Below are 23732 nucleotides of genomic sequence, written 5' to 3'. Positions count from 1 at the left end.
GAGAGAGCTTGGAAGGAATGGAAAAGGCTCTGCTAGCTGGCTGTTGGCGAGGCTCTCAGAGGGCTCGCGAGTAGGCTATGGTTGGCTCTCGTGCTATCTCCTTCAGTCCTGGAGAGCTAGATCCCTTCTCGTGCCTTCGGGAGTGTAACACTCGAAGGCACGAGAGTGTCTAACCTCCTCCATGTACAAACAGAGGCACTTCTGAAGGCAGGAGAGTGTCTAAACACCTCCATGTGCAAATAGAGGCAACCGAGGCGCAGAGGGGTTTGGAGAGTTTATTCAGAACCTCCATTAAGCAGGCCTAAAAATGCAGTTTCCTGGATACGGGTCACCTCTTTTTTATCCCTCTGGTTGACTTACATGAGAAACCATACCTGTTTAAAATTTGGGTAAGGGTCCATTCCACACATGCTGCTGAACACATCGTCCTGCAAAGATCGAGTACGAGGCCCAATCCAGTCAGCCTGCCTGACTCTCGGCCTCCTGCCAACCTTCGCCCCTGCATCCCGCTTCCTTCCTTATAATCCACCCACTGAGCCTACGTTCAGCTCTTTCCTCTCAAACCCGGTGTCTTCCACCTCTTATGTGAGAACCAACCTAGGGCTAGTTCACATTTTCAAAGGCACCCAATTTATGATTCACCTCAATCCCCGTCTCTTACTAGAAGCTGCATCTGAGGAGGTCAGAGCTAGCGTGTGCCAGAAGGCATTAAACTTACAGGACTTGTATGGGACATATTACTCGAGGTGTCCTGCAATTATAAAATAAGGAGAAATATTTTAAAAACACGCAGAGCCCACAGACCTTGAAAGACAGGTTTGGCCTGATGCGGTCGCCTCCTGGACCACCACTAGCTTTGTAAGTTCTCTGTTAATTGATTTGGCTTATCCGTCTGTATCTAAGATGTGAGTTTATTACAGCTGTCCAGGAAGGTGGACAGCAACAGGAACAGTTCATCCAAGACTTCAGATCTGTGAGGTGTGCATTTTCCTGTCTATTAAAAGGAGGATAAAGTACAATTGTAGGATGCACACATTCCTTTTCATGTTGCTCAAACCTTCCCAGATGTTCCTAGCTCTTAAGAGAATGACCAGTCCCCAGGCTACTGCTCATTTAGCTTCCTTGACAATCTTCATTCCCTTTCAGGAAGCTCCAAACTACTTATGAAAACAATAAAAATAGCACATGCCTTTCTGCTGCTACTTTTCTTAAGCTTGGTGATTTTTTTCCATAGCTAACAGGAGGCTGCTCGGATCCTAGTTCTGCAGCTTTTAATCCTGTGGTTAATCAGAAGGCCATTAACGTAGTGCTATTTAGTGTCACCTTTCTTTTGTGATGTCACTTAAAAACCCATTTTCCTCTTACGCTGTCGTCCTGTCCTGCTGAACTTGTGCTCAGAGTAAAGCCTATTTTTCTCACCATCGTAGACATGAAACAGCACGGCTCTGTCTCTTTAACCTCTGACTCTCCGTTGCTTCCACACCCAGAATTACAGGCAGAACTTCCAAACGGTCTCTTTATGCTTTATTTAAAGTCTGTTCCGTTTTCCTATTGATGGTACCTTTCTGTTGCTTTTTTCTGAGTGACATCTCTGGGATAGCTGGGCGATGCTTTAGTGGACCTGTCACTGAAATCATTGATCCAAATTCAGTACCAGATTCCCAGAGATAGGGCTGTGTGGAATGACTCACAGACTTAAAATAACCCCCTGTATTTGAATAGGCTCCTATGGCTGTATATTGAAATTTTGGTAGGTTCTCAGTGAGGGGGTTCATTGTATGGATTCGTGTACCCTGGCCCTCTTGGGGTGGGGGGGGTGTCCTGCTGCTATTGCTGGGAAGCCTCCAGGAGGACACTCTGTACTTTCCATTAAATGGAATGATGTCATTCTTCCTTAGTGTCCCTGCTCTGTCTACACTTTCAGGCTTGAACAATCATTTTAATGCATCTCTTCCAACCTCGTGCAGCATTCTGGACCTCTGGTTGCTCATAATGCTTAGGAAATGATCTCTGTTGGCTTTTTGTCCAGACATGCATATTAAATGGTTTGCTGGACGAGGACTTTGCATTCTTGGAAAAGTAATAATTACCTCTGTTTCCGTGTAACTTGCAAAGTGCTCTCACGTGCATTTGACTCATGGCAAAAGAAGAGGATTTTGTAGCAATTGTGGAAGGAGAAAAAACAAATGTAAAAACATGAAGGTTCCAAGAAGCAAAGCTGCTTTGAAGGGTGTGTTACTCTCCTGGCAGAGCTGGGATTTGACTTCAGGCTCTCTGACCACAATTCCAGCGCTCACACACTGAAGGATGCCATCTCTCCCTGATGTCAGAGCCTTTATAGAAACATGCTTTCTCACTTTTGCGTTCCAACTCTTGGCCCCTAGAAGGGGACATTCCCTGGAATCTCTCAGTCTGAGCAGTGAGAATTAAGCAAGGCAGAAAGGCAGGATCCAGTTGAACTTTTCTTAGAAGTATATCGGGTAAATTGCTGTTGTTACATCATAGAACAGAGAGCACAGAGGCTGGAAACAAGTCCCACTAAATTGCTGAGTCTCAGCAGATACAATGTTAGGAAACATCTGAGCTCAGCGGTTAGGAGTGTGAGTTTAGGCATCAAAGGCCCTGGGTTCAGATCTAAGCTTCACTGCTATCATCCATGGGACCTGAGGGAAGTTCCTAAATTCTTTGCAACCCAGATGTGTCCTCCTCTGAAAAACAGTAGGTATCTACCTTATAGGGATATCGTGGGATTGCGTGATACACAGTGATACAAAAATCTAAAAGATGATAAAACAGGTGTTCTTTTCTTCATTGCTACACTTATATTTGACAAAGCATTCTACCTACAGTATATCCCTTCATCTCCACATCGAGCCTGTATGGTAAGCAATAATATGATTATCCTAATTTTTATAGATTTGAAAATTAACACCAAGAAAAGTTAGTAAGCTTGACTTAGGTTGTAGCAAGACGAGGCGCCAAAGCAGGGCGATCTGACTTAACGTATTTCAATGCTACATCACAATCCCTACCGTAAGGCACAGTTAGATATGTTATCCATGAGTCCAGTAAAGCACACTTGGGGAGAGACAAGGCTTATGCCTAATAATGGAAATACACCATGAAACGGATGGGGAGGGGCCCAGATTTGGGAAGGCCATGATCACTTTGCAACTCAGTGTGGAACCACCGCACAATAGGGGATATCATGGAAAACCATGGAAAAATACAAAATGGCCCTTAATCTACTCTAAGCATAGACTCACAGATGGGGTGTGGAGAGAGTGACTTCCAGAAGATGTCACTTGACCTAACTCTAAAACATCAGTAGAAACTGGCCAGGCAAAGAAAGGCATAAGGTCAGTAAGTACCTCAATTTCCAGATCCAGGATACGTTTTCCATTATCTACATAGCATAAGAGGGGCAGGGGGAGAAGTCTGTAAGAGCGGCTAAATCCAGATATCTTTCCCTGCTTTTAAGTCATTATCTAAGTCCTTAGCTTAAGCAGCTTCCTTCCAACTGTACCCCAGGGCAGGGCACAGCTAGGACAAAGAGTTAGGTTTCACGCACTGCCCCATTCACAAATTAGAGAACATTCAGCGACATCACAAGAACGGGAACTCGAGTAGCCTCACAGAAAGGCAAGGGCATGAAATTGGGGCTGCCAGAAGTATTTGCTGGGGAAGCCCTTGGGCTCCTCCTAGATCAGGGTCTTTTAAGCAGCTTGCTCAAAGTTAGATGTGGCCTCCTTTCCTATCAGCCCCCTTTGGAGGGCAGGTGTCCAGCACTGATCATTCTCAGAAAACCCCTCTCTTTCCCCAAACTTCAATTTGAAAGAATCTGGGGTGGTAGTTGTTACATTTCTACGGGAGCTTTTGGGGGGAAATTTTTCTCATCCTCTCCTACCAAGTTTTGATAATTTTTTATAAAATGCAGGTGTCTCAACAAGGGAATTAAAGTCTCAGGGCAGAGACCCCTCCCCCCCAAGAGAAAATGATGTGGATGCAGCACAGCCTTCCCTCTGACCCTCCCCTCCCCCGACTCCTGCACCCCTCCCCAACCCATAGTCGGAGAGTAGAGAACTGGACCAGAAAATTATTATATGGAGCTTTCTTCCAAGAAGCAATAAAACGAAACCAAAGGCAAACACTCATTTCTTTTTCCAATTACACTGTCATGTGGATATCCCTGACCAAATGCTTAAACTGGAATTGGAAATATAAGTAATCTTATTGAAGATTTTACAAAAGGACACATATTTTGGAATCTGGGCTCAGCCCAGATGGTGTATTTCAACCACTTCTCTTTTGTTTTTATTTGTTTTGCTATCGAATGGTCTGACTCAGTGGGTGCTTCTTGGGGTGAAGATCAGGAAAATAGACACGGTGGTGTTTGGAAACATGGCCTGTTTTTAGCGCGCGTTGATGGAGCAAAATGGTTTTAATAGCAAATCATGAGGTAAGACCAAATACAAGGCTAGGAAGACACCAAAAGTCACCCTGGGAAATGAAGAGAATTTCTTTTCCAGGACCGGCTCGCCACGAAACACTGTGCTGGAAGCCGCTCCTGCGGAATGGCTTCCTGTAGCTTTGCCTTCGCGGCAGTGAGACCAGCACGCATGCGCACGCACGTACGTCCTCACGTATCAGGCGCATGCACGCACATGCACGTACGTCCTCAATCATCAGGCCTAGCAGATCTAAACACTCGGAAACACCCTTAGACTGTTTGACCTGGTTTCTGGAAGAGTAAGAAGAAAACCCAGATATGTATGGCCATTCTTGTAAAAATGATATTTTAATGAATGAACCTATAGTCGACTAGGCTTTTGTGAAAGCAGACATTTGAGGCCATTCTAAAACCGCTCGTCGCACACGGGAAAGTAGGAAACCGCCTTCTCTATCCTGGGGCCTCCCAGAGCTCTGATTTCTCACAGGCTAAAGAAGCCCGGCCACTGGGGTACTGCAGTTAGTGTGGAGGTCCCCCAAACAAGAGCCTGCCTCTGGCTGCAGCCACCCTGACACCCGGTGACGGGTCAGGACATTGCCACCAGGGAGAAAACCTAGCTAAAAGCTTCTGGGTTGATTTGTATCTCTGTTGGCCTTCTCCAGCTTGGGGGACCTACCCACTATGTTCCGTCTCAAGCCATCCTCCAGCTTAGGCAAAAACAACACTGCCCCCTTCTCAGAGCAAAAAAATGTTGCCGACTTCTGGAAAAGTTTTCACAATTACTATCAGAGTTCGGTGTAGTGCCGGACTATTATGCCCCAAGTGTGTCTGGTACTATAGGGCAGGATTAAATACAGTCCCTTCTATAAAGAGTTTATTTCTGGTAGAGGTGATGGTTGGAGGACAGAGGTTGTGTGTATGTAGCAGAATGATGTTTGGGGGTGCAGTGGCCTTTTCTGTATTCTGAAAATTTTGACAAAACTCAGAGCTCATTTAGAAAAAGAGTGAGCAAGAGAGAGAAGTGCCCCCACATTCTAATTTCAGAGATTTTCCAGCTGTCATACAATGGCTAATTTTCCCACCTCCCCGCAGAACCTTCCAAGAAGCATCGTTTCATCAGCATGGAGACTATTGCCCCCCAACCCACTTACACACCAGGTCCTCTCCCTCCCTCTTGATAGAAGAATAGGGCAAGAGGAGAGAAGATAAGTCCTATTTTTGAGGAGTACAGGTATCATAAATGGCTGCCTCTGCTCTCTCCAGACTCAAAGAGAATAGACTCAAGAGAATTACTCACAAAATTTGGGCCATCTGCAGGAGAATTGGACAGTGATATTTGATTTTCTCATTGTTTCCAGGCTGCTAAAGCCTGGGAGCGGGAAGCAAAGAACGCTTCTGTTATTCCCAGGTCCCCATCCTCCCAAGAGGTAGAGAAAATTGACCAGAGCCAGAGAGTGTAAGTGAGACTGAAAACAGGATTGCCAGGGGCCAGCGCAATGTGAGGCGAAGAAGTCAGAGAGCGGGGTCAAGATGCTGCCAGAGGGGGGCCAGTTGGCAAAAGTAACTGAGACCCACAAGAAACTACAGATGCTTCACACCAACTCTTGGAGATCCCATCACCTGCACCCTCTGTCCAGGAGGACTTTTGGCGTCCCCGCCTATCTGTACTGAACCCAGTAAGGATTATCCTAAGACACTGAAGTCATCCAAGAAAATATTATCACCTTGTCCCAGGTAGTTACGAAAGGAGATGGTATGTTTTCCTATCCCTGCTCTCTGTCACACTGCCACAGGGATAAGCTCATGGAAGAGGGAGGCAGCCTGCTCCCTCCTCCCCAGACCAAGCATCTAGAGCCCCGTGTGTGTGTGTGTGCGCATGTATGGTCACGTGCATCTGTGTGCACGGGTACTGCGGGGGTGGGGGTGGAATTCTGAATCAGATGGAAGATTAAATTTTTAAAGTAGTTTTTAGGTCTCCTCTGTTTAGTAAATAAATCAAACTATTTTAATAGCTATAGAATCAAAACGGGAAGTCTTCAAGGGACCCTGTTACCGTGGGCAGTTCCGGTAAGCACAAGTGTTAGCAATTACAGCCGACCCTTGAACAGCACAGGTTCGAACAGTGCTCATCGACCTCTATGATTTTTTTTCCAATACATACAGTATAGCACTTAGGATTTTCTTAACATGTTCTTTTCTCTAGCTGACTTTATCATAAGCACACAGTATGTAATACATGTAACATACAAAATATATATGGCTCAACTGTTTATGTTCTTGGTAAGGCTTCCAGGCAACAGTAAGCTGTGAAGTTTTGGGGGAGTCAAAAATTATACATTCATTTTCAACTGTATGGGGGTGGTACCCCCAGCACCCGTATTGTTCAAGGGTCAACTTACACTAGGAAAACTAGAGCCATCTAATACCCTAATAGATGAGGCCCTCAAAGCAAACCCAGTTACTCAAATCACTGATGAAATCACAGCGTGATACATGTGGTGACAGAGACACACAGATGCTAACCAGGGGCAAAGGGATGGACCCCATCTAAAGGCTCGGGGAAGGCTTCCAAGAGGAAGGGACAATTGACTTAAAAACTGAGCATGAGTAAAAGGCATTCCAGTCAAAGCGACTAGAAGGTGCAAAGGCACAGGGGTATAAATAGCATCATGTATTTTGGAACTAAGCAAATCTGAACAAAATATGAAAGGAAGAGTGATAAGGACTAGACTATGTTAGAGGGTTATTTGCTGCCTAGGAGCAATTGACATCTATGTGCTAGACAGGGATTGAGGAAGGATCAGCTTCAGAAGACCTGGTCCTATTTACATTTTCAGTATTGTTCTCTGCTTTATCTCCACAACCACTCCTCAGTTGAAGTCTTCCTTAAACCAGCACCTTCCTTGTGAGCTCAGTGAAAATATGCCTCATTTTTGCCTAGCACAGTTATTAACAGTGCCCTTCTTCATCCTCGAAAGTATCTGAGTTTGGACAATAAATGATAGTCACTGTACTTCTGAGTGTCCTTGTCTTTGGTTGTGCACAAGAGACTGGGAGGGGTGTGTTAATGCGAGAGATGAAGGAGTTGAAGATCATTCCCAGAATTCTGCCGGGAACTGATGATTAACTAGTTGAGAGAGATTTGCCAGCTGAAGGTCACCTGAGAGTTTGTGATAATACTTGCTCCAGGAGCCACTTTGGCTTTCTTTCCAGGGAATAAACACAGCCCTTTGACTTACAAGAAAGGGGTAGAAAGGAAACTGATTAAAGACTAAATCAATACAATGCAAAAACAATATTTATAACAAGAAAAAAAGACAGCTGCTAAATGGAAATCCCATGTCGAGCTTTTGGCCAGAATGCGTGGCAGCAAATACACTTAGAGCAGAAAGTCACGATACTGGGCACAGACCGTGCCTGCCTGCTGTGTGCAGGGCAGTCTCCTGCCCACCTTTGTTTTCTTTGCCTCTGTAGCTGGGCAAGAATCTGCCAGTCCTGGAGTTCACTGAAGTGAACTGATAACATACATAACTTGTCAGGAAAGCAGTGTAGACGCAGTCATTGGCATCCCCTGAGAGGTAAAGAAGGATCAGAAAGGAGATGATGGGGGACAGTGATAGCACAGGGATTCCGAAGGCCCGAGTTCCAATTCCCCCATGACACCTCCAGCCTGAATGGCTGTGAGCAAGTCGTTTTCTTTCTCTGGGTCTCATCTGTACCATCTAGCAATCTTGTATATTATTAGCCGCATTCCGGGATTTCAGTGAGGACAATAAAGTGACGTTATATACAGAAAGTCTTGTGCAAAATATAAAGTACCATACAAATGCTGCCTTTGGATGTTATTGTCCTTCATCTGGCCTTATTTTTTTTTTTACTACACAGATAAGTTCTCTAGAGTCAATGGAATTTGCTTTAGCTCTGTCCCAGTGATGCTGGGTTCCTTTTCGACTGCTATCACATTCCTAGACTCGGAGGAAAGATCAATTCAGTGATAGTAAATGTATTAACTGTTCACTCTAAAATCAGAGCCTTGCGAGGATACGAAAGACTCTGTGCATCAATGCCTTTGAGTCTATTTCGATCTCTCCTTACATTGGTGCCTATGAGTTATACTCTAAAGGCCTATTATGTGGCGTGCCAACAGTGGCCTCGTGTTCATAGTAGGAGATCAGTGACCAGTCAAGCTGGGCTGGCGGCTTAGGCCACCTTGCACAAGCCTTGTCAAGCTTCCCTTGCTAGATAGTGATGGATAGAAGTGAACAGATTATTTCTGTCACCAGTTCTGTTCAATGCTCGTTCATAGATTGGAATCCTGCTTGTTGCTTTAAGTGAGTTTTAGAGATTTTTATTGGAAGAATCAGAATGGCAGACATCTATCCCTTGGAGGGGACTTGGCATTAATGAGCTCGGTATCAGGCAGAGGCAACTGCTGAGGACAGAAGGTGCTTCCTAAGGAACAAACAAAGGGGCTTTTCCACTAGTGCAAGGGGAGCAAATTGCTGCCATTTGGGAAACACGTTAATTCGTGCAGGCTACCAGTGCCATGCAGTGTGATAAAAGGGGCAATTAATCCAATGGTATCTTAATGGCTTAGAAGGGTTAATGCACCATTAGCTGAAGACTGTGCTCTTTACTGCAGTGAACTCATGCGGCTCCTTCACAAAGTCATTTCAGTTAGACTAGAACGTCATTACCCCCAAAATGAGAGGAGGGGAAGAGAGAAAGAAGGAAAGGGGGAAAAGAGAAAGGGAGGGGGGAGAACTCTCACGCTGTCATTTTATGGTCTGCTTTTTTTGGAAAGAATTTCCCAGTACCACACGCTCTTCACCGTTCCTTCCACCCCACGCCCCCTTGGTCCACAAACAAATATGAATAAATAAAAATTGCCATCATTTTCATCAGAGTATGTTTGAAGCCCCTGTGAGCTCACAATGTGAAGTGATTAGAATGGTCCAGAGGAGTCTTTAATTAAAGATGCCATTGACAAGATAACAATGGTTTGTGAATGTTGTTAATAGATCTGAATGGAAGGTGCACCTTAATTCAATAAGAGGAAAGTCATCGGTTCATGAGTTTGATTGCGCATTGTAAAGGAACACCACATACTGTAATTATTTTTATTTGTATGTGCCATCTCATTTATTGCCCACGCTGGAAGTAGAAATAACCTGTCCTATTAAGATATTTAATATATATCATCCTTTCCACTTCACTTAGTTATAGCCTAATAAAAATGCCGGGAGAACACGCCAGCCCACACTGAGGCTGGCCTCCATGCTTTCTAAGACAATCCACACAGCCCTTGAAAAAACTAGATGACCAACCTCTTAACTCCTTTGGTTATCATCTTTAAGACCAAGGAATAGTAACTTCCCGGGACTCCATAAAGTCATATGCAGAGATGGAGCCTCACTCTGGAAATGAGGATGGGCATGGCCAAAGGTCAACTGACACCTTGGCCCAGTTGTGTAGTGTCTTGAGAACAAGAGGGGAGCAGGTGGCAGAAGCAAGGGGATCTCTAGGTTCTAACTTTAAAGTGAACAAGCCATGAAAAGCCAGGTAGCAGACAGAGGAATGCCCCCCAACCACCCAAAAATGTCCACATTCTAATTCCTAGAACCTGTGAATGTTATGCTACATGGCAAAGGGGACTTTACAGGTGTGATTAAGGTTAAGGACCTTGAGAGGGAGAAATGACCCTGGCTTATGCAGGTGGGCCACGGGAGGGTCCTTGTAAGAGGAAAGTGTGAGTTATCAGCGTCAGATACAGAGATGGAAGGATGCTTTGCTAGTGACAGATGAAGAAGGTCTTCCAGGAGCCGGAAGAGGCAAGGAAATGGATTCTTCTCGCGCACCTCAAGAAGGAATGCGGCCCCTCTGACACCTTCATTTTAGCTCAGTGAGACCTCTGGCCCACAGAACTGCATGATAGTAAGTTTGGGCTGTCTTAGCCAGGAAGTCTTTGGCACAGTGATAACGGGAAACTACCACAAGCTTCTGTTGCAGTCACCGTACCTCAGTGCCCTGCCATCATCCCAAGACTCAGTCCCTACGAATATACACTTGTAACTCTCATGCCAGCGTTTCACGTTAGAAATGCCAGGTTTGGGGAACGTGTCCCAGGGAACATCGGTTCCTTCCCCTGCCTGCCCCGACACATACCCCTCAACCACCAACACTAACAGGACAGAAGAGTCTAGTCCCCACTCGGTCACAAGCGAGGTCTAACTTTGGCCATGTCATTCCTCCCCATGCCATGCCTCCTGTTTCGTCATCTGAATAACAATGGTATTTGGAGCTGATAAATCCTGGGTCATTTCCCAGCCTAAAAGAAAATGATCCTAGAAATAAGACTCCGGTTTGCTCCAGAAGAGTCTGTTTTTCCCTCTCAAGATGTAAATGCATAGACAACTTGGTAGATATAAAAACTGTTGTAGCCGTGTGCCGCACAGACCCACACACTCCCAACCCGTCTTTCACCATAAAGCATCTCAACGAGCCATCGTTCTGCTCCTCCCAGTAAACAAGCTGAACACAAGCCCGACACTGCATGAAAGATGAGGCTTCAATTGTGTCTAAGAACTGGTGGCTTACACACAATTTGTGATTCCTTTAGTATATTAATTGGTAAACACCTATGCATGTGTGTGTAAACTAAAGCCGTTTAATGTATGCAAACAGTTTAATCTCTCAGTGTGGGATTACTCACTCAGCTATGCACTCCTGTATGGATGTAATTCCCCTCCCGCCCCAGCCCCCCCGCGTGCCATCTCCCTCCTGTGATCCTATTTCAGATAATACTGAGTGGGTGACCCAGATCTTTAAACCCTTTCATCGTAGAGCCCTATGCTTCTATCCTCAGTGAATTGTGCTTGTTGCTTGTTGTAATCCACTGTTCTAACTGCTCCCTTCCCCACCCCAGCTAATGGAATATTAGCTGTAGCATTATTTCCAGTTACTGCTAATCACCGCCCCCCCCCAAGCTGACATCCTTGCTTATTAATCCACATGCTGTTTAGAGAGAGGGGATATAGGACAGTTCCTGTGTGGTTGTATTTTCCATCACAGTAGCATCATCTGAGGCCTCAAGACTGAGCATTTAACCTTGACCAGCCTCCAACTTCCATTTCAGAAGCCTACCCTCTCTACATTGGACAGACCACCAAGCCCCTGTTTTCTCAAGAGCTACACAGTTTTTCTCAAACATTAGCGGCAGGGCTACCTTGCATGTAAGGAACACAAGTGAAAAGCGTAGGTTTCTGGGCCCTGTCCCAGAAATATGGAATCAAAATCTTTTTTTTTTTTTAAGATTTTATTTAGTTGTCAGAGAGAGAGCACGTGCAATTACAAGCAGGGGGAGCAGCAGCCAGAGGGAGAAGTAGGCTCCCCACTGAGCAGGGAGCTCCATGTGGGACTCTATCCCAGGACCCGGGGATCATGACCTGAGCTGAAGGCAGACGCTTAACCGACTGAGCCACCCAGGCATCCCCAGAATCAAAATCTTAACTGGTGTTGTCCGCAAGTATCATTTTGATTAAGCTGCCCAAAGAATTCTGAACCACTCTGTAGTTTCGAGACCACTTATACGCTGAAAGAGGAACCCACGACGATAAAGAGATTTTGCTTAACTTCTCTCTTTGTCCTCTGTTCTGCTCCTCACCCCCCTATTCTCCCTTTCCGAGAGTCTTTTCTTAACTCATACATGGCAGTTTCAGAAGGAAAGTCCTCAGGAGACCTGCTCATGGTGCTGGGGGTGACTGATGGGCCACGCTGGCTTGCAGGGGCTCCTCTCCGCGTGAGGTTCTGGGATGTCATTTTCCTGGGGCTTGGCTGAAGGGTCTAGTCAGAGCTGGAGAATGAGACAGGTGTCTGACTCAAATAAAACAATAGGAATAATAAACCCCAAACCTTGATTTTCATCCACAGCAATGTTAGCATTCAGGTCAATATGGGAGGTTTTTCTTTTTTTTTTTTTTTTTTAAAGATTTTATTTATTTATTCGACAGAGATAGAGACAGCCAGCGAGAGAGGGAACACAAGCAGGGGGAGTGGGAGAGGAAGAAGCAGGCTCATAGAGGAAGAGCCTGATGGGGCTCAATCCCATAACACCAGGATCACGCCCTGAGCCGAAGGCAGACGCTTAACCGCTGTGCCACCCAGGCGCCCCAATATGGGAGGTTTTTCATGAAAAGAGGAAAAGAGAATAATAATAGTTAAAACTATGTATCTTCTTGGGCAGGAAACTGTAGGAGGCTGGAACTACCTTGTTTTCTGAGCGCCAATCTTAAGACTAAGTATAGCTTCGTCTCTGTGCCTTTTATGTCTGTTCCATTAAAATATGATTTAATTATGTATCGACCCAGGGCCTGGCATAGTAAAACTATCATTACTCTCCTGCCTGCATTCCGGAGTGATACTCTGGGTAAAGGTGATCAAACTTACATTAATCTATAATATAGACCATGAGGAGGAAAGGCGGGAGCAGTAATTACCAAGTGCAGCATGGCAGACAACAACAATGAAAATCTCCTCTCGAAATATGGAGCTGACGGTTTTGCTTGAAGAGAGTGACACGTTACCAGTCCAGAATCAGGTCAAGAAATACTGAGAGCAAAAGCAAAATGTGCCCAAATTCACCTCCAGATCCGCAGGGGTTCGCAGTTACCGTCTGGCAGCGGACCTTGTTCGGTGCGACCTTCTGTGGCCATTGGTGTGCGCATGCGTGCCGCATAGTGGCAGTTACCACGTGGCTGGTGTGGCCAGGCCTGGACCACCAGCTGCAGCACCCGTCGCCCTCCAGCGCACATTTTATGCAGTAGTCCGTGACTCCGCGGATTTCATTATAAGAGGTCTCGAAAATTTTCCCTGGGCCTCTATCTTCATTCATTCATTCAAAAAAATTATTTTTGACACAACTTCAAACTTAAGGTTGGGACACCTGGCTGGCTCAGTTGGTGAAGCGTCCGACTCTTGGTTTCAGCTCAGGTCATGAGATCGAACTCCATACTGGGCTCTGTGCTCAGCACAGTCTGCTTGAGATTCTCTCCCTTTTCCTCTGCCCCTCCCCCTACTTGCACACACTCTCTCTCTCTCTCTCATAAAATAAATAAAATCTTTAAAAAATAACTTAAGGAAAAGTTGTAAGAATATCATTTCCAGCCATCCCACAACTATATTCACCAGTGCTAACCTTTTACTAATTTGCCATATTCTGCTCTCTTCTCTCTCCATGCTATGTGTGCATATACACACAAAATATAGACCTACACACACACACATATACATATATATTTCTGGAACCACTGTGAACAAGAGGTCCTTTTGCCCCTAGATACTTCAGTGTGTATATCCTGAAAAGGAATTCTCTTATAGAACCGCAGCACAATGCTCAAAATGGAGAAATTAACATAGATACATTTCTATCATCTACTCCACAAACTTTATTCATATTTCGCCTGTTATCCGAATAACATCCTTTGTAGCAAATGAAAATCCAAGTCCATCCTATTGCCACGTGTCTTTAGTCTCCTGTAATCTTGAGCAGTTCCTACATCTGTCTCTATTTTCTGATATTGACCCCTTATAAGAGTGTGGATCAGTTCTTTTGCACCGTGTCCCTCAATTTGGGCTTGTCTGATAGTTTCCTGTGACTAGATTCAGGTTGTCTATTATTCGCAGGAATATTATGGACAAATGCGAAGTTCTCTTCACTGTGTCCTATCGGGAATCATGTTCTGTCCATCCATCCTGTTACTGCCAGAGTTAACTCTGATAAGTTGGTTAGGTGATGTCTGCCAAGGTTCTCCACTGTAAAGCAGTATTTTACCCTTTGTAATTAGTATCTTGTGGGAAGATACTTTCCCTATAAATAGTTCCTTCTTTTCTAATCCTCCACCAAGCAGATTAGCTTCCATTCATAATTCTTGACTGAATCAAGTATCAATAGGGTTGGTTGCCAGATGATTTTCTGCATTTATTAGTTGGCTTCCTGCTGCATAGGAGAGTTTTCTCTTCTCGTTATTCATTCATATATATATACATATCTCATGACTTATGTTATTCAGTGGATTTAATCCTATACTACCATTATTTACTTTGATACTCAAAATGTTCCAGTTTTTTTTTAAGATTTTATTTATTTATTTGACAGACAGCCAGCAAAAGAGGGAACAAGCAGGGGGAGTGGGAGAGGAAGAAGCAGGCTCCCAGCGGAGGAGGCTGATGCGGGGCTCGATCCCAGGACCCTGGGATCACGCCCTGAGCCGAAGGCAGACGCTTAACGACTGAGCCACCCAGGCACCCCCAAAATGTTACAGTTTTTGACCAGTAGGAACTACTTCAAGCTGACTCCTCTGTCCTTCTCAACAGCTATTTCTGGGTGCTTAACAACTAGCAGCTAGTAGACATTGTGGATACAATGACAAACAGGAAAACAAAAATTCCCTGACCTCATAGAGCTTACATTCTCGTTTGTGGGAGACAAAAATAAATACATATGTAAATGGTATAATGTATTAGAGGGCAGTTAAGTGTAGTGGAGAAAAAGAAAAGATCAGCTTTGGTGTTGGGAATGGTCAGGAAACGCGTCCCTAGCAGGCGTCATTTGTGCAAAGACCTGAAGGGTGTGAGGGAGCACAGCATGTGGCTGGCGGGATGGAAACTTCCAGGCAGCACGGAGCGCCCCAGAGCATCAGAACAGCCGGGATTCCTGGAGGTGGGAACACGTTGGCATTTTTAGTGGGATTCCGCTGGTTGCCGAGTTGAGGACAGACTGTGGGAGGGAAGGAGGGAAGCATTGCCAAGGTGCCTTAAATTCCCTTAAATAGTGCACATCTCTGAGGCCGTGAAATGTTTGGTAAAGCAGTTTATTGAATCAATTAGCAATCTCAAAAAGCACAGTTCCTAGGAAAAGAAGGCCCCTCAAAAGGCAGGAAAGATGGGCATTCGAGATTGGAGAAACAGAACCTTCACCCACGGAGTACATAGTAGATGGTTTTTTGCGCTTTTTTTTTTTTTTTAATTCTCACAAGAATCTTAGAGTAGGCGTTATTTTGCATGTAAGGAAAGTGAGGCTCAGAAAGTCCTGGGCTTTCCCTTCTGCCACACTGTGGTTTTCATGACAGAAAAGGTCAGATGGATCACTGCAAAGCTGGCAGAGTTCTCCCTAGAACCCTCAGCCGCACTGTGCGAGCGGAAATTTGAATTCACAAGCCGGTTACCATACAGTTGCCCACAAGCCACCTGGCTACACAGAACCGGCTCTGATTGATCTTTTTATATCCATAAGGGTTCATAAATATGCACAGCATATGGGTGGACGGACGGACGGACGGACGGACGGATAGATCAAACACAAGGAAAAAGACAAGTAGCAAAAGTCGAACACACCCAGACCTTTCCATCTACACTAGAGCGTGTGATGCCGAGAGGTGGCTCCTAGGATAGCCCTGCAATCACTGCTGTTATTAATTCACAGTTATCATTAGCTCACAACAATTTTAGAAAAATGTGTCTTTTTTTTTTTTTCCTCCTAGCAGCAGCGAGAGTACTTCCTTGTCAGATGTGCTCTGGGAAACCTGAAATGCCATCCATACTGTCCTTAGGAATCTTCAGTTTTGCCCAGGCCCAATTAAAGCCTTCTCTCCCCAGACCTCCATCCTCAAATGTCCTAAGTCTGTATCCATGACTACACGGGGACTGCATTTTCCCCCCTGTCTTTCCTTGGGGTGTCACGAGAGCCAGCAGCTTGACCAGAAATCTGCTCGTGGTTACAGAGAAGGAAAATACATCTGGTCACAGAGAGCAGGAGCCTGTGGACGAGGCAGGAATTTGGGGTACATTTTGCGGCTCCTCACTTTGACAGACTGCTCTGTGACCTTATGCTGTTAACACCTGCCTCCACGGGTGTGTGAAGAGCTTTCATTAGTACTCGTCCATCTCCCTGATTGCCATAGATAGAAGATGGCAGAGAAGGACCAATTATTATTAATCATGGGGGGAAAGAAAGGAGAGATTTAAGTTTTGTTCCTTCACCAGAGACCTACACCCGCAGACACTGCTTTCGCAGTGGGAGGCTTAGAGATAAATCTTGGTTTACTCCCTCTGCACGGGTGGGGAGGCCCAGCGCCTGCCTAACGCAAAGCTCCCGTTGCCCACTCTGCCCGAGACTCGTTTAAGTTATTATGGAAAGGAGCCTTGCTATTCACGAGTGCGAGAGTTCATCTAATTAGCTGATTTCAGTTCATTTGGCATTAAATAATTCCCCAAATTCCCATATGTTGGAACAATATGTTCAACAAGGGGGATGATTCTCTGAAAGCAATTAAATAGTTCTTTTAGGAGAGCTTGTCATCGGTCACTCATAAGCATCCCTGCTATTCCTGTCTGTGATGAATGCAGGCAGCAATTATACAGAAAGCGCTTAACCTTCTCTGATGGCCGCTGGCAGGCGTCCACAGACGAGCGGCCACCCCGTGCTGCTTAGAGCTCACGCTGGAATTTTACCTCCCCCCCCGCCCCCCACCAACCTCAAGTATACTGTTGTATCTAGGCTGTTGCTCGAGCATTTGTTCTTGCTAATACACTGCTTTCCAAGCCCCTCCGCCTCGCTCACCTGCTCTGCTTAAAGGGAAATGCAGACATATTTTCGGTTCCCCCTGTGCCCTGGTTGTATGGGAAGAATTGTCAACTTTGGACCGAGGCTGCCTCTGTGGAGGACTGAATTTTGGGAATCCATCTTTGGGGCTTCCCAAAGTGGGGAGAACCCTCCATTCACGTTCAGGTCTGTTTTAGATTCAGTAGGTAGAAGATGTCCCTGCCCACTTCTGTGTCTGGACTTTGAATGCAGCAGCAAATTACAGATAATGAGCTACAGTATGACCATTTCTAAGAGAACAAGCAATGTCAACAAAAGCAACTCAGACACTAATAACATGTTAAATGTACTCGTAGAAAAAAAACAAAACTGTTTATACAAGACCATGGAAGAGGTGGTACCTTTTGGTGCTAAATTTCATCTTTATCTTGCTCAAGGGGTGGCTTTTTTGACATATTTAAATGCCCTTCCTAGGTCAGGTAAGAGAAAACTTCTGTATTAATACCAATCCCAGCTCCCACATAGCATTGTTCATCTGAGAGTCCTAAATGGCTTTATGGACTATATTCTGTATCGCTGTATTTCTTACAAGTGAAAATACAACCCCCCCCCCAAAAAAAAATCAGATAAGTTGTTCAAAAACACAGAAGCAGTTAAGGAAGAATGAGCAGACTTCAGGGTTCTTCTCATTGACTGCTGGCCTATAAACCAGCCCACCTTATCATTTGGGGACAGAAATTAAAACCAAAAGACAAGAAATTGAAAGAAACATTCAATGATAGCATTTCCCTTTAGTAAATTTCACCTCCTTTTATATGTTTCGTAACTCTGTTCCCACTGTGAAGAACTCACAATACAGAAAGTCTCAACACTAGGATTGGGTGGCATGACTTTAAATTTAGAACTAAAATAGGACGGAGTTGAAAGCTATGTATTTATGTATTTAATTATGCACATCTATAACTGTCTACTATGCTATCACTATATAACCTATGTGTGCATTGGCAGAAAACAAAAGTTTTCAAAAACAGAAGTGACATACTCAATCTGGGTATGTCTGAAGGGTTGCTTTGTTCTGTAATAATTTGTTTTATCGCTTACTAGCATTAAAAATATTTGTGGAACATGTCGTTGGGAGAAAGGAATCTGATGGGAAGATTACTAGGTCAGTTGTTCCTACAAAGCTCTCGGCTTTGGTCATTGATAATGTTATCAACAAGAATAAGGATTCAGCAGCCGGTTTGTGACACACCACCCAGGTCTCTGCTCTCTTCTGTTCTGCCCTATATTTCTGAGAAAGCACCTGTCGTTTTGTTTGTCAAAACCTAGATTTGAAATCTAAGCTAAACTCCGTCTGCGTGCTTGAGCTGTTCAGGATAAATGGCTGTCGCCCAGACCAGCCCTGGGCATGTGTGGTGCCGTCCAGGAGGGAATCCTGGGAAACCATTTTCCTCAGCCTGAAGAAAGCCCCGGTCTATAACTAAATTCTCTTTCAAACGCTCCCCCTTCTTGACACGCTTCTTGTACCCTTCCCCAACCATAAAGCCTCCAGTCCGACGGGTCCGAGGTGCTCCTGAGTCCTGAAGTAACCTGTGGCCCCCCAGACATGACCGTCACCACTCCCTTTGCATTGACCATACCACACTGTGCGGACGTCAGCTCTGAGCACTGGAACATCCATTTAAAGAAGAGGACGCAGCAGGGCAAGTGGGAGGTGAGACCCTCATCTTCCTTATGAAAAAATAAGATTTAGCTTCCACCTATGGGGTAGATTTAACCTTACCCTCTTTCAACATGAGTCTGCTGTGAAATCTGTAAGCATTTTCTCGTTTTTTTCAGAGGGTGGTGGCTGGGTTTTCCAATAACCTCAAGGTATTGGCTAGTGTTTTTTTCTTGAGAATGGAAAACAGAAGCAAGAGAGCATCCCGAGCTCTTCTCTTTGGTTTTACGATACAGTTGTAATTACCCACACAGAAGGATACCCTTATGTGTCCATTCCTGGTGCATTCCTTTACTTCTCTCCTTCCTCCCAGACCATGTCCCTGTCTGAATGACTTTCCCTGTGGCCTTTGTGGAGATGGGGAGGCGAGATCGGGAGGCGACTCAGGGCACACAGGCTGTGTTCATAAAAGAAACTTCTCTCTGATTCAGCCATCAGAGGGATTAGAACATGTTGAAATGTTCAGCAACACAGTAGTTGCTAAAAATATTTTGGTGAATTAATGAATGCATTGAGAATTATCGAGCGTCTGTTGCCCTGTGTACAGGGGCACATACGAAAGTGATACAGTCCAAGGGGAGAGCAGAAGAGAGACAAGACAAGACAATGAGGAAGCGTTTGAGGCGGGTAACAACAAGAGAGACAGACACAGCAACGATTGCACTGTTATTACTATTTTAAGTGAAACCTCTGATTTATCTGTCTGATAGGGATTCCTTTTATGTCTGTCTGAAGTCAGTTTGCATGAAAGCAGGTGAATTATCTTGCTGGAACACAATGACCTGTTCTCGCTAGCCCTGGGATCGTCCCTCCCAGGAGGGGCTACAGGCAAAACCAGTAAAAAGAAAATCTTGTTTCTTTAGGAGAAGAAATTCCCAGTTGCTACAGTGGATTACATTTACCCTGCCCAGCTATCTCTGCAACTAGCCTGTACTCCTTGTTGAAAATGCATCCTGCTATTTCTTCAGTCCTAGTACAACCAGGGGCACGTTTCCTGGGCATGAAGTTCCGTGGGTTTCATAAAGGGGCCAGATTTTGCTCTCTTTTCCATTGGGGTTGCTTTGCCTTGATTTTTACCACTTTAGTTTTTCTGCCGTGCACTTCCTCACAAGCTTTTCATCCAGGTGGTGTTATATTTATGCTCTACCCAACCAGTCACACAAACCAAAGTTCTTATCAGGGAAGGTGGAATATTCTGGTACATCTTACCAAAACCATTTATTTAATGGTCCCTCATGAATGAATTTGGTGGAAAGAGGATAAAATAGTTGAAGGAAAATAAATATTACCTTAAGGATATTGAAAGAGATTTTCAGAAATAGACCTTATTCAAGACAGAGTTTGCTGGTCCGGTATTGATATTTCAGATTTTTCTTAAATCCGGCACCGCATGAATTAACTGAAAAAAGGAGAAGTTTGGAAATGAGGCTTGTTGTAACCTAGAGAATCCCAACACACCGAATAAAACTATCTCTCGAATTCCTGATGTAAGCAGTTATTTTGCTAGAAAGACAGCATTTAACATCAAGGAAGTGAAGACAATAAAAATATTCTGAAACAATTGTGTTATGTCCATGCAAAGTCACTGTTAAATCGCATCTTATTTCCAAGCGGAGAGAATTTCATACACCTCTTCCCCACAGGAAGTGATGTCAGTGGAGGATGAATCTACGTCCTGTTACTGCCTTTTGGACCCCTTTGCATGTCACGTGCTCCTCGACAGCTTCGGGACATATGCCCTCACTGGAGAACCAGTCACAGACTGTGCCGTGAAGCAGCTCAAGGTGGCGGTTTTCGGCTGCATGTCCTGTAACTCTCTGGATTACAACCTGAGAGTCTACTGTGTGGACAATACGCCTTGGGCATTTCAGGTCAGCCTTTTCTCTCAAATTCTTGTGGTGTCATGAAAGCATGGGGTTTCCTAAAGACCAGTATCAATAGAGAATTCTATTGCTGAGGGTCTGCAAAATGAAGCCACACCACTGGCTTGCTGGGGATACCTCTCTTGAAGCAAGAGCTGTGTTACCATATGTCCAACAATGCGCTGAGGTCCAGGGACATGAGGTACTTGGCACTCGAGAAGAGTCAGGGCGCCTGGGTGGCTCAGCTGGTGAAGCGTCTGCCTTCAGCTCAGGTCATGATCTCAGGGTCCTGGGATCAAGCCCCACGTGGGGCTCCCTGCTCAGCAGGGAGTCTCCTTCTCCCTTTCCCTCTCCCCCTCTTCTGCTCATGCTCTGTCTCTCTCAGTCTGTGTGTGTCTCTGTGTCTCAAATAAATAAATAAAACCTTAAAAAAGAATAGAGATTAGTTACATAAACACATATAGAAAACATTCAGTGCTGAATTATAAAGTGACTTACAAGTGAGTGTCAGAATTTAGAAAACAGAGGCCCAATTGCAATGGAGAGACTGGAAAACAATCTCTGAGAGCCCTTTGTGAACCTTCGTGGATGTCATTTAGGAACAAAAGAGAAAGGGCTACCGTGTCATGAAAGGAGAATGGCACGAGCCACAGGAAGAACAAGTTATTTGATGTGCAGAAGGCAGTGAGAAAATTGCTTGAACCAGCTGAAAGTTACAGTTAGGGAACAACAATTATAAATCCTATCTATCAGCAGGCAGTCAGGCTATATCCTGGATACATAGTCTATTAATAATTAGGGCTACTAGGGCAGAGAGAGTTCAAGGTTCCTTTCCAATTTTGGTACTTTTAATCATGTAAGGCTCCTTTTAAATTAGCTACTCACGAAGATTGCGAGTTTATTAATAGCAGCAAGGATAATGCAGAAGTGCCTGTGTAAGCTTTGCCCATATATAAATAGCCCAGCTCTCCTGACACACCTCATCCCAGATCCCTGCTATTCCAGTCCTGGATCATTAAGTCCATTATGCAGAGCATATCCTCAGTAACTAGCTTTTAAGACACTGAGCTGGAAAACTCATGTTTACCAATAGAAGAGCTACAATGACCCGAATCCTGAACATAAGCCAGGAAAGGTGACACAGTGCCAACCCATGCTCTCGAACTTGCCCTATCTCCTAAGTAGCATAGGTCATTTTGAAAGGCACACCTACTATGTGGCTGCTCCTTAAAGGGCCTCTTTTCAGAGGGGCGCCATTTTGTAGAGGAAAGATCTTCCTTGCAAGTCTTTAAATGTCATCCTGTGATGGCTATTTGATCATTTAATCTGCTTTTGCCACCCCTCATGAGATCATTTTTCCAAAATGAAGCACATTAACAGACATTCGGCAACCAAAAATGTAGAATGAACTGAGGTCGTTACTACCACTGAATGCATCATGACTCAAGTCGGATGTTTAGTTTACTCAGCCAGATTTTGAAGGCTGAGTAAACTGGAGTAAACACGGGGGGGCGGGGGGCAGGCCTTGGAGGATTTCCAGCCTCCGGGCTCATGTGGGTAACCCACTGCCGACCAGTGTGCCTGTGAGGATTGCCTTGGAAGTAGGCCCTCATAGCCATTTTGATCTCGCTTTGAATAATGCTGATATACGTTATATACCCGTGAGTTCGACGTTTGCCTAAAGAAAAAACAAAGTGACTTTCCGATAACCTATTTTCATTCCTGTTGATTACCACCAGATTCTACAACAGCTTAGCTGTTCACAGATGAATATGAATTGCAGTGGAAGTCACGAGAACGAGGTCCTAAACGCAGGTTTTCAAACCACTCTCCTTCCCTATGGGTAATATACCCTTCTTCGTCAGTGCTAGGGAAAATGGTATTCTCCCTCTAAATTGAATCCAAATATCTTTATTACATCATTTAGAGATACTTCTTAAAACACTATAATTTTGCATTAGAGAAATGTTTTCCGGTAGAAATACTCTTGACCCCATTTGTCATCATCTATTTACCTCCAGTGGTTCTTTCTCTTTCCTACTATGTCCAATAAAGCTGGATTTTCAAGTTGGGTTTGGTTGTACTTGTTATTGACAGGATGTATGTGACAGCTGTCATGAGCAGCAAAGGCCATGCTTCCCCCCAGGGTGGTGAGACGTCGTCAGCCTTGGTTGAATAGCTTTCCCGGCCCACAGAAAGATTAAAACATAACTTGTAGCTTTTCAGAACATAACCGTGAGGTCTGCGGTCTTCGTCTCTGGGTTTTGTTTCTGAGAGAATCCAGCTTTCTGGATTTTTACCTTGCTCTTAAGTGAACACATTCAGGGCCTTCTGCCCAGGTTCCCTTACACCACCTTAACATCCCAAATCATCCACGTCACATGTTTCACAGCTTCGTATGTGGTATTTAATCAGAGGGGAAAATTATATAGTTACTAACCCATTAAAACTGTTCCACTTTAAGAAAGCCTTAGCAACAGTTCACTTCTCGAACCTCTCGCAGACTTCACACGTTAATATTAGCTCCCCCAACTTGTGTGGTGTGGGCTGAAAATATTGTATACAGTGATGACTCATGTTCTGTAACGCGGATGGAACCCTGACTACTTAATCTAAAGTAACGGGCCATCTTTCAAGAAGCATTTCTGCAGCAATGCCCTATTCTGGAATTTGCCTCCATTACCACGGTGTTAAAAATGTGTGTTGTGACTTGGAAACAGATACAAGCTTGGTTGCAACAGTTGTGGTATTTATGGTAGCGCATCTTTCACATCTCAAAGAAATGACAACACACGTGTGCCCACCTAGGACTGTCCTCTTAACCAAGACAGAAGCCTGGTTGAAGATCATGGTGACGTCATTCATAGCTCACTGAAGTTATGTCTAATAAAATACTTAAAATCTCCCCCCTCCCTAGAAACCTTGGAAGGATGACAGCTTCCAGACCCAAGTCTTCTGTCCTCTTAGAACCAGTAAGGATCTGGTGACATAATGGTCCCACCAAACTGTAGTCCTGTGGAGGGTTTTTGTACTGGAACAGAAACCCTGTCCCTTTCCAGGCCTGCCCTCCTCCCCTGTACCTCCTGCCGGGGCTGCTGTGCT

At 44.7% G+C, this 23732-nt stretch overlaps 1 protein-coding gene across 12 annotated transcripts in view; it reads left to right on the top strand.

Moving 5' to 3' along the window:
- The window catches only part of UNC5D (unc-5 netrin receptor D), a 567635-nt gene that overhangs the window by 505509 nt on the left and 38394 nt on the right, over window positions 1–23732 (top strand). For all 12 annotated transcript variants that reach the window (XM_034647536.1, XM_034647537.1, XM_034647535.1 and 9 more), the window contains 2 exons: window positions 18594–18762; window positions 20412–20639. In XM_034647536.1, coding sequence (XP_034503427.1) covers window positions 18594–18762; window positions 20412–20639 — 397 coding nt within the window. The remainder of the gene's footprint in view (window positions 1–18593; window positions 18763–20411; window positions 20640–23732) is intronic.

This window comes from Ailuropoda melanoleuca, chromosome 18 (genome assembly GCF_002007445.2).
Source record: "Ailuropoda melanoleuca isolate Jingjing chromosome 18, ASM200744v2, whole genome shotgun sequence".
Lineage (NCBI taxonomy): Eukaryota > Metazoa > Chordata > Mammalia > Carnivora > Ursidae > Ailuropoda > Ailuropoda melanoleuca.
Note: the sequence above shows the minus strand (reverse complement) of the source record. Positions and strands in the feature narration are given on the sequence as shown.